Source organism: Danio rerio, chromosome 4 (assembly GCF_052040795.2).
Source record: "Danio rerio strain M-AB ecotype USA chromosome 4, GRCz13ab, whole genome shotgun sequence".
NCBI classification, from domain to species: Eukaryota; Metazoa; Chordata; class Actinopteri; order Cypriniformes; family Danionidae; genus Danio; species Danio rerio.
This window is the reverse complement of record NC_141024.2, coordinates 72,399,289-72,413,525: the sequence shown is the minus strand read 5'-3', so window position 1 is coordinate 72,413,525 and position 14,237 is coordinate 72,399,289. Positions and strand designations below refer to the sequence as shown.

Below are 14,237 nucleotides of genomic sequence, written 5' to 3'. Positions count from 1 at the left end.
TTAATTCACGCCTCCTACTGAAGTGACGAGCGATGCATTAAACTCTGTTTTCCAGCCGCGGCCGCGCTTCATTTTCGTGATGTATAGTTTGTCTAAAGCAGGGATACAATCAGCCAGCGCAGTCGTCCCTCCAGAGTAAAAACGACATTTTGTGTCTGCCGGTTTTGTTTACATGGGAATTCTGACCAATCAATAAGCAGTTTAGAAAATATGTTCAACAACATCTGGCCAATGAGAGATGTGGATTTTGTCAGGTGACTGCATTTTGGTTCGGTTCAACTGGTTCGGACCAAAGCCAGCCGTGTGGTGTGAAAACGACCCAAAGACGGCAGAAGATGCAACACTGTATCATTTACTACCCTTGGTCCGGACCAAATGAAGCGAACTACAGATGTGAAAGCACCCTAAGTTTCAGAGAAATGCGGAGGTTTTTTTTCTCTCATTCGCCGTGCGGTATCAAACATTGCATGAAAAATACATGCCTCCAGCAATTTCTCGAATAAAATATCTCGTTTGTCAAGAGGAGCATGACAGAAATTCCTGAATGAAAGAGCCAAACTGCAGTTTAAGTCCACCATTTAATAATTTGGCAAATAATTGGATTACTGATGTCCATGTAAACACAGTCACTGTCTTCCCCTGCGTCTGTGTTTGTTTTGCCTCTCTGAAAATTCAAATTCAGATTGACACTCCCATTTTTATTCAAATGTTAACAGACCATGCCTTTTTTCCCTTCTCCGACACTCCCCCCCCCCCTAAACAAAGCTGGACACGCCCACTTTCCTGACTTTTTCCAAAGTAGAGGTGTGAAAGCAGCCTGCTGAAACAAGGGGGTTTCATTTCCCTTTAAGTACACACCCTTCCCTAAAAATACCTCTTTTCCTCAGATGCAAAATAGTGATTTTCATTTGTTTTTATGCCCATTCAAAGAGCTCTGCATAGTATGAAAATAATCCGTGCTCAGTAAAAACATATGGACATGAGTTATTTTTGGGTTCAATAGGACCAAACAAGCTGCGCAAATAAGACCCAAGTTTGAAGAAGACTAAACAAAACACAGTGCGTTACACAATCCCAAATCAGAAACAGTTGGGGCAGTATGAAAAACACAAATAAAATAATTTCTAAATTTACTTTGACTTGTTTTTCATTGCAAACAGTTCAACGATGATTTCCAATGTTGTTTTTGTCAAAATAAACCCATTTTAAAAAAAGGAACAGTAAAGCATTTACCACTTTGTGATGTCCTTTTCACACTTGAAAGACGTTTAGGGACTGAAGACACCAAGTGTTTCAGGTGTAATACAGTCCCATTCTACCTGCAAACAAGTCTTGAGGTGGGCAACAGTGCAGGGTCTTCGTTGTCGCATTTTGTGCTTCAAAATGCACCACACATTCTCTATTGGAGACAGGTCGGGACTGCAGGCAGGCCAGTCAAACACCTGCATCCTCTTCCTCCGCAGCAGGACTCTGTAATGTGTGCAGAATGTGGTTTTGCATTGTCTTGTTGAAATATGCATGGGTGTCCCTGGAAAAAAGACAGCATTCTCTAAAATCTCTTTTCATCATTAAAGATGCCATCACGGAAGTAGGAACCCTACACCATGACAGACCCTGGCTTTCGGACTTGCTGCTGGTAACTGTCTGGATAGTCCTTTTCTTCTGTGTTCCATCCAAAAAAATGAGTCACTCTAAAAGATTCCTCCCATGTTGGCTTGCAAATTAAAATATAGCCTGGGGTTTTGATGTGGCCCTGTGGCCAGATCTAGCTAGACAGAGAAATGTGCAAGAAGGTCGCTGGTTTGAGTCCCGGCTGGGCCAGTTGCCATTTCTGTGTAGAGTTTGCATGCTCTCCCCGTGTTGGTGTGGGTTTCCTCCGGGATTTCCCTCACAGTCCAAACACATGCGCTCTAGACCATCTTGAGGAATGCAATCAATAACAATGGTCCTGGTGTATTTCCTGTTTTGGATGTTTAATCTTAATGCATATCTGTTTTAACATTTAAGTTATAAATAAATAGCCTTTTTTTTTTAAAGTTATGAAATCGTTTTACAAGCAGGAAATGTCCGTGGACTAGCCGCATCGCCACATTAAAATAGTCTATAGGTGAATTGAATAAGGGGCGAGGCAGTGGCACAGTAGGTAGTGCTGTCGCCTAACAGCAAGAAGGTCGCTGGGTCGCTGGTTCGAACCTCGGCTCAGTTGGCGTTTCTGTGTGGAGTTTGCATGTTCTCCCTGGCTTCGCGCGGGTCTCCGGTTTCCCCCACAGTCCAAAGACATGCGGTACAGGTGAACTGGGTCGGCTAAATTGTCCGTAGTGTATGTGTGTGTGTGTGTGTGTGTGTGTGTGTGTGTGTGTGTGTGTGTGTGTGTGTGTGTGAATGTTTCCCAGAGATGGGTTGTTGCTGGAAGGGCTGTGTAAAAACTTGCTGGATAAGTTGGCGGTTCATTCCGCTGTGGCGACCCCAGATTAATAATGGGACTAAGCTGACTAGAAAATGAATGAATGAACTGAATAAGCAAAATTCGATGTAATGTATGTGAATGAGAGTGTTTTCCAGTACTGGGTTGCGGCTGGAAGGGCATCCGCTGTGTGAAACATATGCTGGAATAGTTGGCGGTTCCTCTGTCTGAGGAGTTTATCCTGCTCCTTTCGGATCGAAGGTTTCAGATGCATTTTAGTAGGACAAAACGGTTGAGGAATAGCTTTGCCCCATCATCTATTGTCGCTCTGAATAAAGTGTAATCTTTTATAAGGTACTTTGTATGTGTATATGTGGGTGTGTATATGTGTGATTTAATTGTTTGTATCAAATGCCAAACTAGAGCAATGCTCCCCAACCCTCGGGCCACAGACAGGTACTGTTCTATAGATCAATTGGTAGCGGGCCGCACAAAAAATCATGAAATATGTCTATTTTATTTAATATGAAACTGAGTCTAACGATTATTTATTTTGAAAAATCTTTTATTTAAAAACAAATGACCGTATTCTCTTGTTACATCTCGGTCACTTGAACGCTAAAATTTAACCCACAGGCTAGCAAAACGAGTAAGAACTGCAGCACGATGTGCTAGCGCATTCCAGGCGTACGCAGTTGAAAAAATAGTAACTTTTAAGAATGCCGCAACGCAAGTCAGGTGACAAAAACTGACTAACCAGCTTCAAATTTGAAATTGAGTCTAACAATTATTTATTTAGAAAAATCTTTTATTTACAAAACATTACTGTATTCTCTTGTTACATCTCGGTCACTTGAGCCTCAAAATTTAACCCACAGGCTAGCAAAACGAGTAAGAACGGCAGCAAGATGCGCTTGCGTATTCTAGGCGTACACAGATGAAAAAATATTAACTTTTCAGAATTTCGCAACGCTATTCACGTGACAAAAACTGACTGACCAGCGTCATATTTGAAATTGAGTCTAACGATCATTTATTTTGAAAAATCTTTTATTAAAAAAAAAAAAATGACCGTATTCTCTTGTAACATCTCGGTCACTTGAGCGCTAAATTAAACCCACAGTCTAGCAAAACGAGTAAGAACTGCAGCACGATGTGCTAGCGCATTCCAGGCGTACGCAGTTGAAAAAATAGTAACTTTTCAGAATGCCGCAACGCGATTCACGTGACAAAAACTGACTGACCAACGTCATATTTGAAATTGAGTCTAACGATAATTTATTTGAAAAACGATCGTATTCTCTTGTTACATCTCGGTCACTTGAGCACCAAAATTTAACCCACAGGCTAGCAAAACGAGTAAGAACGGCAGCACGATGCGCTTGCGTATTCCAGGCGTACAGAGTTGAAAAAATATGAACTTTTCAGAATGTCGCAACGCTATTCACGTGACAAAAACTGACTGACCAGCGTCATATTTGAAATTGAGTCTAACGATCATTTATTTTGAAAAATCTTTTATTTAAAAAAAAATGACCGTATCCTCCTGTTACATCTCGGTCACTTGAGCGCTAAATTAAACCCACAGTCTAGCAAAACGAATAAGAACTGCAGCACGATGTGCTAGCGCATTCCAGGCGTACGCAGTTGAAAAAATAGTAACTTTTCAGAATGCCGCAACGCGATTCACGTGACAAAAACTGACTGACCAACGTCATATTTGAAATTGAGTCTAACGATAATTTATTTTGAAAAACGATCGTATTCTCTTGTTACATCTCGGTCACTTGAGCACCAAAATTTAACCCACAGGCTAGCAAAACGAGTAAGAACGGCAGCACGATGCGCTTGCGTATTCCAGGCGTACAGAGTTGAAAAAATATGAACTTTTCAGAATGTCGCAACGCTATTCACGTGACAAAAACTGACTGACCAGCGTCATATTTGAAATTGAGTCTAACGATCATTTATTTTGAAAAATCTTTTATTTAAAAAAAAATGACCGTATCCTCCTGTTACATCTCGGTCACTTGAGCGCTAAATTAAACCCACAGGCTAGCAAAACGAGTAAGAACTGCAGCACGATGTGTTAATGCGCATTCCAGGCATACGCAGATGAAAAAATATTAACTTTTCAGAATGCCGCAATGCGATTCACATGACAAAAACTGACTGACCAGCTTCATATTTGAAATTGAGTCTAACGTATTTCATATTTGAAATTGAGTCTAACGATTATTTATGTTGAAAAATCTTTTATTTTGAAAAATTGAAACTGTCAAATGTTAGTAATTTTTGTTGTGCAATACAGTTGCAATGATGATAGCTCCTTGGCTTTTTAGCTAAAATTTTAACAGTTTGTTTATATATAACATACAATGGTTTTAATGTTGTAATGTTCGTATGCGACCAGCTTGTAGCACAATAAGATAAATGAGGTAAAATCATTGTATTCATAAAAAGTTTAGCAGCAGCCATAGGTAACTGATGCCTAATGTTTCTATAGATCCTCAGGCTTGCTCTAGCACTTTTGGAAACCTTCTTAATGTGTTTTTTTTTTTATTTAAATTGGAGTCAATAATTATACCTAAATATTTAAAATGATCAACAATATTTATTACTTCTCCATTAACTAAAATATCTGAGCAATGCTCCTCATTTTTCTTAATTGAAAAAAAACATTCCCACAGTTTTACATACATTGAGGGTAAGACATGAACGATATAACCAATCTGAAACCTTTTTGAGTGCAGCAGTTAGTTTTTTAGCAGCATGTTCTTTGGTTTTAGCGTGAGTATATACTACCGTGTCAGCTGCATACATTTGAACCTGAACTTCTGGACACACTGTAGGCAGATCAGTAATGTATAAACTAAACAAAATTGGTCCAAGAATTGATCCTTGTGGAACTCCAAAATTACAATTGATGTATGGTGAGCATGCACCATTAATTCTTGTACATTGCTTTCTTGATTTTAAATATGACTCCATCCATGATAATGCGTTAACAGAAAAATTAAACCTTGATAATTTAGATAAAAGTATGTTGTGGTTAACATTATCAAAGGCCTTTTTAAAATCAAGAAAGACCGCCCCAACAACTCCACCCCTATCTAGACTGGATTTAATTTGTCTTTTATTTCTGCATTTCAGTAAATACAGTGTAAACACTTCACATTCAATCCTACATCAAAGCATTTTATGATTTCCCTGAATATTGTTAGAGGAGACAATCAAAACAAATATTCATCTGTAAGAAAATACCAGCCTGATCTCATGAGGAAAATTAAGTATTTTACGTTTTGACAGTTTAGTGGCGAATTCGTACGAATTCAGTCGTACGAAAATGTGCGATTTTTAGAAATGAGGCGTGGCACCCAAGCCCAACCCCAACTGTCAGTGGGTGATAAGCAATTCGTACTAAATTGTACGAATTAGGTCGGACGAATTAATACAAATTAGCTACTATATCAAAAAGTTACGAACTGCCGTGAGATTGAGTTTAAAATACCAGTATCAATATTTTTTCTCTCTTTAAACAGAAACATTTAGAAACTAAACACAATTTTTTTATTATTATTATTTATCTGCGTAGCCATTGTTTTGGTTTTTTGATTAATCGACCAACATTTGGCACCCGGAAAAGTATATTTCATACACATAATAAATTGTTGGAATCTGCTTCAGAAACTGCACTTCAAGTGTTCACACTTAGCTTATGATTGATTATAAAGCTTGTCCTAGGAGAGAACCCTGAGCTCATGAGATCCTCGGGCCCGGGGCTCCCTCCCGTTTGCAAGGCAAGAGGGGAGTTTGAGCTCAGGTAGATCTGGAGAACTCCCTTGCTGTAGTAGCTAATGAACAGATAGTGATTGCTCTTAAGAGAGAACTACTTACTAGGAGCACGTCTATGGTGCCGATTTGGATTAGTCATTAACTTAAGTTGCATGTTTATGGACGGTGGGAGGAACCCGGGGGAAACCGACGTGAGAACATGTTAACCCCTCACAGAAACGTTGGCTGGCTTGGTAAGGATTAAAACCAGTGACGTTCTTGCTGTAATGCAACAGTGCTAACCACTGGGCCACCCATCTAGGAAACGAGGAGGAGTAGGGGTGGAAGGGGGGCTTCTTCAAAACAAAGATGGCTCCTATATGGAGCTTAGGGTATGTATAGTGGGTTAGGAGTCGACTGATTGGTGTATCATCAATTGAATAATGCAGGACCAGCCGCAATCAATCATAAGCACGTGATCCTCTCGAAATTAGTTTATAAATAAACTGCACTTTTTATGTTACCTCACAGGTTTTCAATTGAGTTGAGGTCAGGGGATTGAGCAGGCCAATCCTGATGCTAAGTTATTGCTCATTTACTTTGTGTTTGGAGCCATTGTCTTTTTGAAACACTCAGGGACATGCAGACTTTATAGGCAAGTCCTGCGAAGTCCATGCAGACCCAACTGAGCATTGTGAAATGAGACAGTCAAGAGTGTAGGACTGATCTCATCCCTTAACTGGCATTGTATTGTTTACAAATTTTTATTCCTTATGTATACTTTTAGACTACATTTGTGACAATGTAAAAATGTAAAATTGTATATATTGTAAACTTTCTTTTTCTTAACACTCTGCCTTTTATATTAACATTATGTTAGGCACCTAGGGTCTGAGAGTAACGTAATTTCGATTCTCCATATGTCCTGTACATGTGGCTGAACTGACGATAAAGCTGACTTTGACTAATAGCAGTAGCAGCTGCCATTAATCAGCAGCAGTAACGTTTGCCGGGGCTTTAAAAGTGGAAAAACTGAATGGTAAAAGTGAACGCTTCACTAGCGGGAAAACAGTTTAACATCTGCGCAAGGATAAAGAACGAGTGTCCTCCATTCGGCCTCTTTACTTTACTTACACTCTTTACTCCTTTACTTTGGTGGAGTACGGAAACCCTGTTGTACACTCCACTGAAGACATCCACAGTGATTAATTTAGTTTAAGCCCAAAGATTTGTTTCAAAACTATTTCGAAATTCAGTTCTACTTTATTTTCAGCCGCAACCCAGTACTGGGAAACACCCATTCACACACATACACTACGACTAATTTAGCTTATTCAATTCTCCTATAGCGCATGTGTTTGGACTGTGGGGGAAACCGGAGCACCCGGAGGAAACCCACACCAACATGGAGAGAACATGCAAACTCCACAAAGAAATGCAGCCAGGACACGAACCGGAAATGCTGGGTTCCACACAGTCAATTTGTGTTGGGACAACATAAAGCAACTAAGTTAACATTATTTTTTACAAATTTAAGTGGATTGAACATAAATCAAATAACTTGCCGCACAATAAACATAAGAATTGTAATGATTCAGCTCGTTTTAAATGAGTCGTTTGAACAAACAACAAACTTGAAGAAAATAAACGACATTTTTTTGTGCGTTGTATAACAATTGGCAATGAAATATCGCCAAATCTATGCAGTTCTGTGGTGGGACACATCAATTATTTACATTGCTGCAAAGGGATAACTGTATAAACAATGCATCAGCAGATAATGTACTGTAAAACTAGTCAGAGAATGGCAGAAAGAAAAAACACGGGTAACTGCGTAAATTACTTGAGCCCATTAAAAACTAAAATGAACACAATTGAATAAAAAATGAACGCAATAACGATTACAAATCGCCATCTACAAATAACACATGCGTCTTTATTCTCAAGTGTTTCAGCGTAGAATCAACAAGAGGCGACACTTAAGTGCGATTCGTGAAACAACCACTAGATGGCTTGGCGGCCATTTTGGAATGAAAACTCCAGTAGAACAACAGCATAGCATAAGTCTGTAAAATAAACTATTAAAAGTGCTGATGATTGTGTTGGTACTTGTTGTATTGTCGTTTTTCAGGTTGTATCTCCGCTTTAATGCGCTTTTAAAATAAATAAATAAAAAACAAAGCAGCTGCTCGCCATCGCCACAGCAATAAGATCCAATGGACAGCCGATCGCTATCACTCCAAAATGGCGGAATCCGCTGGGCGCTGCTGTTGCAGTGGAACGTTCTATTGAGTGTCGCCTCTTGGTCATTCTGCTCTTTGGTGTAACTCGTCTTGTATGTAGCCGTGTGCGCTGGATGACTGATGGGGATCTGCAGTGTGTGTTGTTACTGAGCTCGGATGTTTTACATGTTTGAGTGCATAGTAAATGTCATTCAAACAACACTGCCATATTTACATCTGTGAGCAGGGTTTTGCATGAAAGCTAAAGCATAAAACGTCTGTCGAGACGATTCGTTCAGTGTGCTGTCGCAGATAACTGCTCAATCTGATCAGGACATTGGGTTTCTTCAGTCGAGTTTGTTGTTGCTCTTTTGACCTTCAGTCAGCCTGTGATTCCATTACCAATGGACACGCTGCTTCACCTGCTGTTTTTCTCAGGTAGGTGTTCTTGTGTGTGTGTGTGTTTGTGTGTGTGTGTGTGTGTGTGTGTGTGTCTGAGATTTACAAGTTTTATGAAAAAGGAAAGCTTTCCGGCTGATATTAACATTTTTTAAAATGTAAACCCTGCTGAAAAGTCCAGCTTAAACCAGCCTAGGCTGGTTGGCTGGTTTTAGCTGGTCGACCAGCCTGGTTTTAGAGGGGTTTTGGCCATTCCAGGCTGGTTTCCAGCTGGTCAGGCTGAAAAATGATGAGCTAATCCAGCTTGACCAGCCTGGTTTTAGCTGGATATAGCTGGTTTTGGCTGGACTCCCAGCTTGGCTAGGCTGGCCAAGCTGGTTTTAGCTGGTCATCTCCCAGCCTGACCAGCTAAGACCCGGTTGGAAATCGCTGGAAACCAGCCTGGAAGTGGCCAAAACCTCCCTAAAACCAGCCTGGTCGACCAGCTAAAACCAGCCAACCAGCCTAGGCTGGTTTAAGCTGGATTTTTCAACAGCGAAATAATCAGAAACTGTATCAATAATCAGCAACTGGTATTACAGTATCTACAACAGCTGATAAAATCTTAAAGGTACAGTTCACCTAGGCTGGTTGGCTGGTTTTAGCTGGTCGACCAGGCTGGTTTTAGAGGGGTTTTGGCCATTTCCAGGCTGGTTTCCAGCTATTTCCAGCCTGGTCTTAACTGGTCAGGCTGGAAAATGACCAGCCAAATCCAGCTAAAACCAGCTTGACCAGCCTGGTTTAAGCTGGATATAGCTGGTTTTGGCTGGACTCCCAGCTTGGCTAGGCTGATCAAGCTGGTTTTAGCTGGTCATCTCCCAGCCTGACCAGCTAAGACCAGGCTGGAAATGGCTGGAAACCAGCCTGGAAGTGGCCAAAACCCCTCTAAAACCAGCCTGGTCGACCAGCTAAAACCAGCCTAGGCTGGTTTAGGCTGGATTTTTTTCAGCAGGGTTTCTTCTGTTGAACACGAACGAAGATATTGTGAAGAATGCTGAAAACCTGTAACTATTCACTTCCATCGTAGGAAAAACAATTAATATGGAAATCGATGTTGTTTACAGGTTTATTTTCTTCTTTAGTGTTCAACAGAGAAGAAGAAACTAATTTTGGGATAAGTAAAGGGTGACCGAAATGCCAGTTTTGGGTGAACGATCCCTTTAACAGGTAAACAATTCGAAGCTGCCGATTGAATAAATAATGTCAATTCATTTCCCAGAGATGGGTTGCGGCTGAAAGGGCATCCGCTGCATAAATAGGATAGCGTGCTGGATAGGTTGGCGGTTCATTCCGCTGTGGTGACCCCGGATTAACAAAGGGACTAAGCCGACAAGAAAATGAATGAATGATTGTCAACTCATTGGTTGATGATGCTAAAGTGTGGTCAGTAATAAGTTGTGTAATCATATACACAATATATTCAAGTCAAATCCTGTCACCATTGTGTTGAAACAGCATCATGGAGATCAACAGCTAATCGACTACTGTGACAGAGGAGAGCGGCGATGAAATTAATGAAGAGATTTTCTCACGTTTGCTTTCCAGGCTATTACAGCACATTCAGTATGCAACCCCTGCTGAAAAATCCAGCTTAAACCAGCCTAGGCTGGTTGGCTGGTTTTAGCTGGTCGACCAGGCTGGTTTTAGAGGGGTTTTGGCCATTTCCAGGCTGGTTTCCAGCCATTTCCAGCCTGGGCTTAGCTGGTCAAGCTGGAAAATGACCAGCTAAATCCAGCTAAAACCAGCTTGACAAGCCTGGTTTAGGCTGGACATAGCTGGTTTTGGCTGGGCTCCCAGCCTGGCTAGGCTGGTCAAGCTGGTTTTAGATGGTCATCTCCCAGCCTGACCAGCTAAGACCAGGCTGGAAATGGCTGGAAACCAGTCTGGAAATGGCCAAAACCCCTCTAAAACCAGCAAACCAGCCTAGGCTGGTTTAAGCTGTTTTTTTTCAGTAGGGACCCTTGATAGAGCTAACGGATATCATCTGATTTCAGGACTGTGTCCCACGGATAGGTCCAAATTTTTGTTCTTAAGTGCGGAAAGTAAATTATTGTAGCGGTTCTTTTTTCTTTTTACTAGTCGTGTTTCTCTTTTCATGCATGTTTTAGACTTTTTCTTTGTTGTTTTTAGACTTTTAATGGTCAATATTTAGGGCAATAACACATCCTGAAGTTTGCATTGTCTTTCAGTGGAAAAGTAAATCCGGATTTTAGTCGGAACAATAGCCGTGTGGTTAGCGTGTCGTCACATGGTGCAGTAGCACGTCAGGGCGTTCCGAGTTCGAATCCCAGCTCGAGGACATTTCCCAACCCTACCCCTCTCTCTCTCTCTCTTTCTCCCACTTTGCTTCCTGTCCTATCTAATAATGTCCTGTCTAATAACCCTGCTGAAAAATCCAGCCTAGGCTGGTTTTAGCTGGTCAACCAGGCTGGTTTTAGAGGGGTTTTGGCCACTTCCAGGCTGGTTTCCAGCCATTTCCACCCTGGTCTTAGCTGGTCAGGCAGGGAGATGACCAGCTAAAACCAGCTTGACCAGCCTAGCTAAGCTGGGAGTCCAGCCAAAACCAGCTATGTCCAGCTTAAACCAGGCTGGTCAAGCTGGTTTTAGCTGGATAAGGCTGGTTATTTTCCAGCCTGACCAGCTAAGACCAGGCTGGAAATGGTTGGAAACCAGCCTGGAAGTGGCCAAAACCCCTCTAAAACCAGGCTGGTCGACCAGCTAAAACCAGCCAACCAGCCTAGGCTGCTTTGAGCTGGATTTTTCAGCAGGGAAAGGCAAGAAAGCCAAAAAATAAATGCTTATAATAAAGTAAATTAGGTTTTAATGGCGAGAGTGCCTGTGGAGATGACAGTGACACTGTTATTAATGTCCCACTGCTAATAGACAAGCCTTATTTTTCACTTCCACATTAGAGTTTCAGTGTTATGGCTTATTTGTTTTATAGAATTAATGCATATTTCCAATAATAATTTTTTTTTAAATCCGAAAATTGTAGAAAATATTCACATTTTGCAGTGTTGGGTTGCTTTTGAAACATTTGACGGATCTGAAATTTAAAACGGAAATGCTGTTTAACATTTTTTGGGACAAAATAGGTCACAGTCTGATATATTTCAAATAAAACAAGATTAAAGCAGTAAATCAAGCAAATGTCGCCGTGTTACTTGCGCTGACAGGGTCAAAAGTAATAAAGTGCAACTTTTGTTTAAAGTGAAGTTAAATTGGAGTTAGGTGCCGCAGTGGGTAGCAATCGCCTCACAGCAAGAAGGTCGCTAGTTCGAGCGTCGGCTGGGTGTTCGCATGGGTTTCCTCCGGGTGCTCCGGTTTTCCAAGGACATGTGGTACAGTTGAACTGAGTATGCTAAAATTGACCATAGTGTATGAGTGTGTGTGGATGTTTCCCAGTAATGGGTTGCAACTAGAAGGGCATCGGCTGTGTAAAACATATGCTGGATAAATTGGCGGTTCATTCCGCTGTGGCAACCCCAGATTAATAAAGGGACTAAGCCGAAGAGTAAATGATTGAATAAATTGGAGATGTTCTACACTGATACAAAATAACACCTGATTTTGATAGAGCACTCTTGTGAGTTAGGGCGCACTCATACTATGCTAACCGAACCGTGCCTAGGCCCGTTTCCCGGATCGTTTGAGAAGTGCGAGTGCTCTAAATCGGGCTCAGGCACACTTCAGTTGGCCAGTTGAGGAAGTGTGCCAGAGTGTGGTTCACTTGGCACTCACAGTACAAGCGTACCGCTCCTGAGCCCGAAACTGAAGAAGAGACGTGACTTTTACGGGTGTTTCATATGGATTTATTAATCATTCGTACTGAGTGCTGGCCGTCGAGGGAGACGGAAGGGGGGGACAATCATGCTTTGGCCCAGTTCAAGGCAACTACATAGTGTGAGTACACCCTTAGTGAACACAGCATATATTTCTGCTAAAAACATTATTAATATTACGCTTTGATCAAAAGTGGTACTTTAATTTAGTGGTACTGCTGAAAAATCCAGCTTAAACCAACATGGTTGGCTGGTTTTAGCTGGTCGACCAGCCTGATTTTAGAGGGGTTTTGGCCATTTCCAGGTCGATTTCCAGTCATTTTCAGCTTGGTTTTAGCTGGTCAGGCTGGACAATGACCAGCTAAAACCAACTTGACCAGCCTGGTTTAAGCTGGGTATAGCTGGTTTTGGCTGGGCTCTCAGCCTGGCTAGGCATGGTAAGCTGATTTTAGCTGTTCGTCTCCCAGCCTGACCCATACCTGGCTGGAAACCACCCTGGAAATTGCCAAAACCCCTCTAAAACCAGGCTGGTCGACTTTTCAGCAGGGATAAGATAAATAACAAATACACACAGTGTCGTATATAACTTAGAAGTTCAGTGTTTAATCTGATGACTGTTTATGAAGGTAAATCAGTTGCGTAACTCGAGAGCTTGCAAATGTAAATGTGAGCACTTGTGATAATAATATTTGTATGTGTAGGTTGAAATGTACACTTACGTGATCAGTTCAGATTGTAGAAAAGGCTGCCATGTGTTTACAGACAAATAGCGCCCCCTTGTGACTTTACTGGATAATGCATGATGACTGTAGATTCCCCTTAAATGATCCTTTCAATAATTAGCATCAGCTAACAGCTAGCATCGCGCTGTTTTTGCCGAGTGAGTTCGTTTACAAAACCACTCATTTAAGATACACTCTGTACTGCTCTGCAGTCATTCCCTCAGCCAAATTCAAGAACTGTAAACTCCACAAGCTTCCAGGTAGGTTTCTTTGTCCCCTTAGGGAAACTGTTTGCAGCATTATCAACAAAGAAGACATGTTCACGTTCAGCAATATATAAGAAATAAATAGGATAAAACTGAATAAAAAGCCCACCTAAAACTTTCTTTAGGATTATTTATCAGCCTGTGGGACAGAGGAAAATTAGTCCTGTGTTTTTGCTACTACAGGAAGACAGCATCTCTGAGGTAAAGTCGGTTTTATATTCGCACATTCGTTCATTTTAACACTCCCTATATTGTTTACCATGCTACTTTGAATATTTGGTCTGAAACCCCACTGAAAAAAACGGCATAAACCAGCCTAGGCTGGTTGGCTGGTTTTAGCTGGTCGACCAGGCTGGTTTTAGAGGGTTTTTGGCCATTTCCAGGCTGGTTTTAGCTGGTCAGGCTGGAAGATGACGAGCTAAAACTAGCTTGACCAGCCTAGCCAGGCTGGAAGCCCAGCCAAAACCAACTATGTCCAGCTTAAACCAGGTTGGTCAAGCTGGTTTAGCTGGATTTAGCTGTTCATTTTCCAGCCTGACCAGCTAAGACCAGGCTGGAAATGTCTGGAAACCAGCCTGGAAATTGCCAAAACCCCTGTAAAACCAGCCTGGTCGACCAGCTAAAACCAG

General features: G+C 41.4%; 1 protein-coding gene across 4 annotated transcripts in view; it reads left to right on the top strand.

Annotated features, from left to right (window-relative positions):
- The first annotated feature begins 2,690 nt into the window (after positions 1 to 2,690).
- The window catches only part of si:cabz01083838.1, a 30,055-nt gene continuing 18,508 nt past the window's right edge, over positions 2,691 to 14,237 (top strand). For 2 of the 4 annotated variants that reach the window (XM_087250434.2, XM_087250435.2), the window contains exons 1-2: positions 13,449 to 13,602; positions 13,734 to 13,809. Coding sequence is in view for 1 of the 4 variants with exons in the window: in XM_088650670.1 (XP_088506796.1) it covers positions 8,805 to 8,838 (34 nt within the window). In the remaining 3 variants the exon portion in view is untranslated. Of the gene's footprint in view, positions 3,992 to 4,458; positions 8,839 to 13,448; positions 13,603 to 13,733; positions 13,810 to 14,237 lie in introns of those variants that run through there. The other 2 variants (XM_088650670.1, XM_087250433.2) reach the window with 2 other exon arrangements.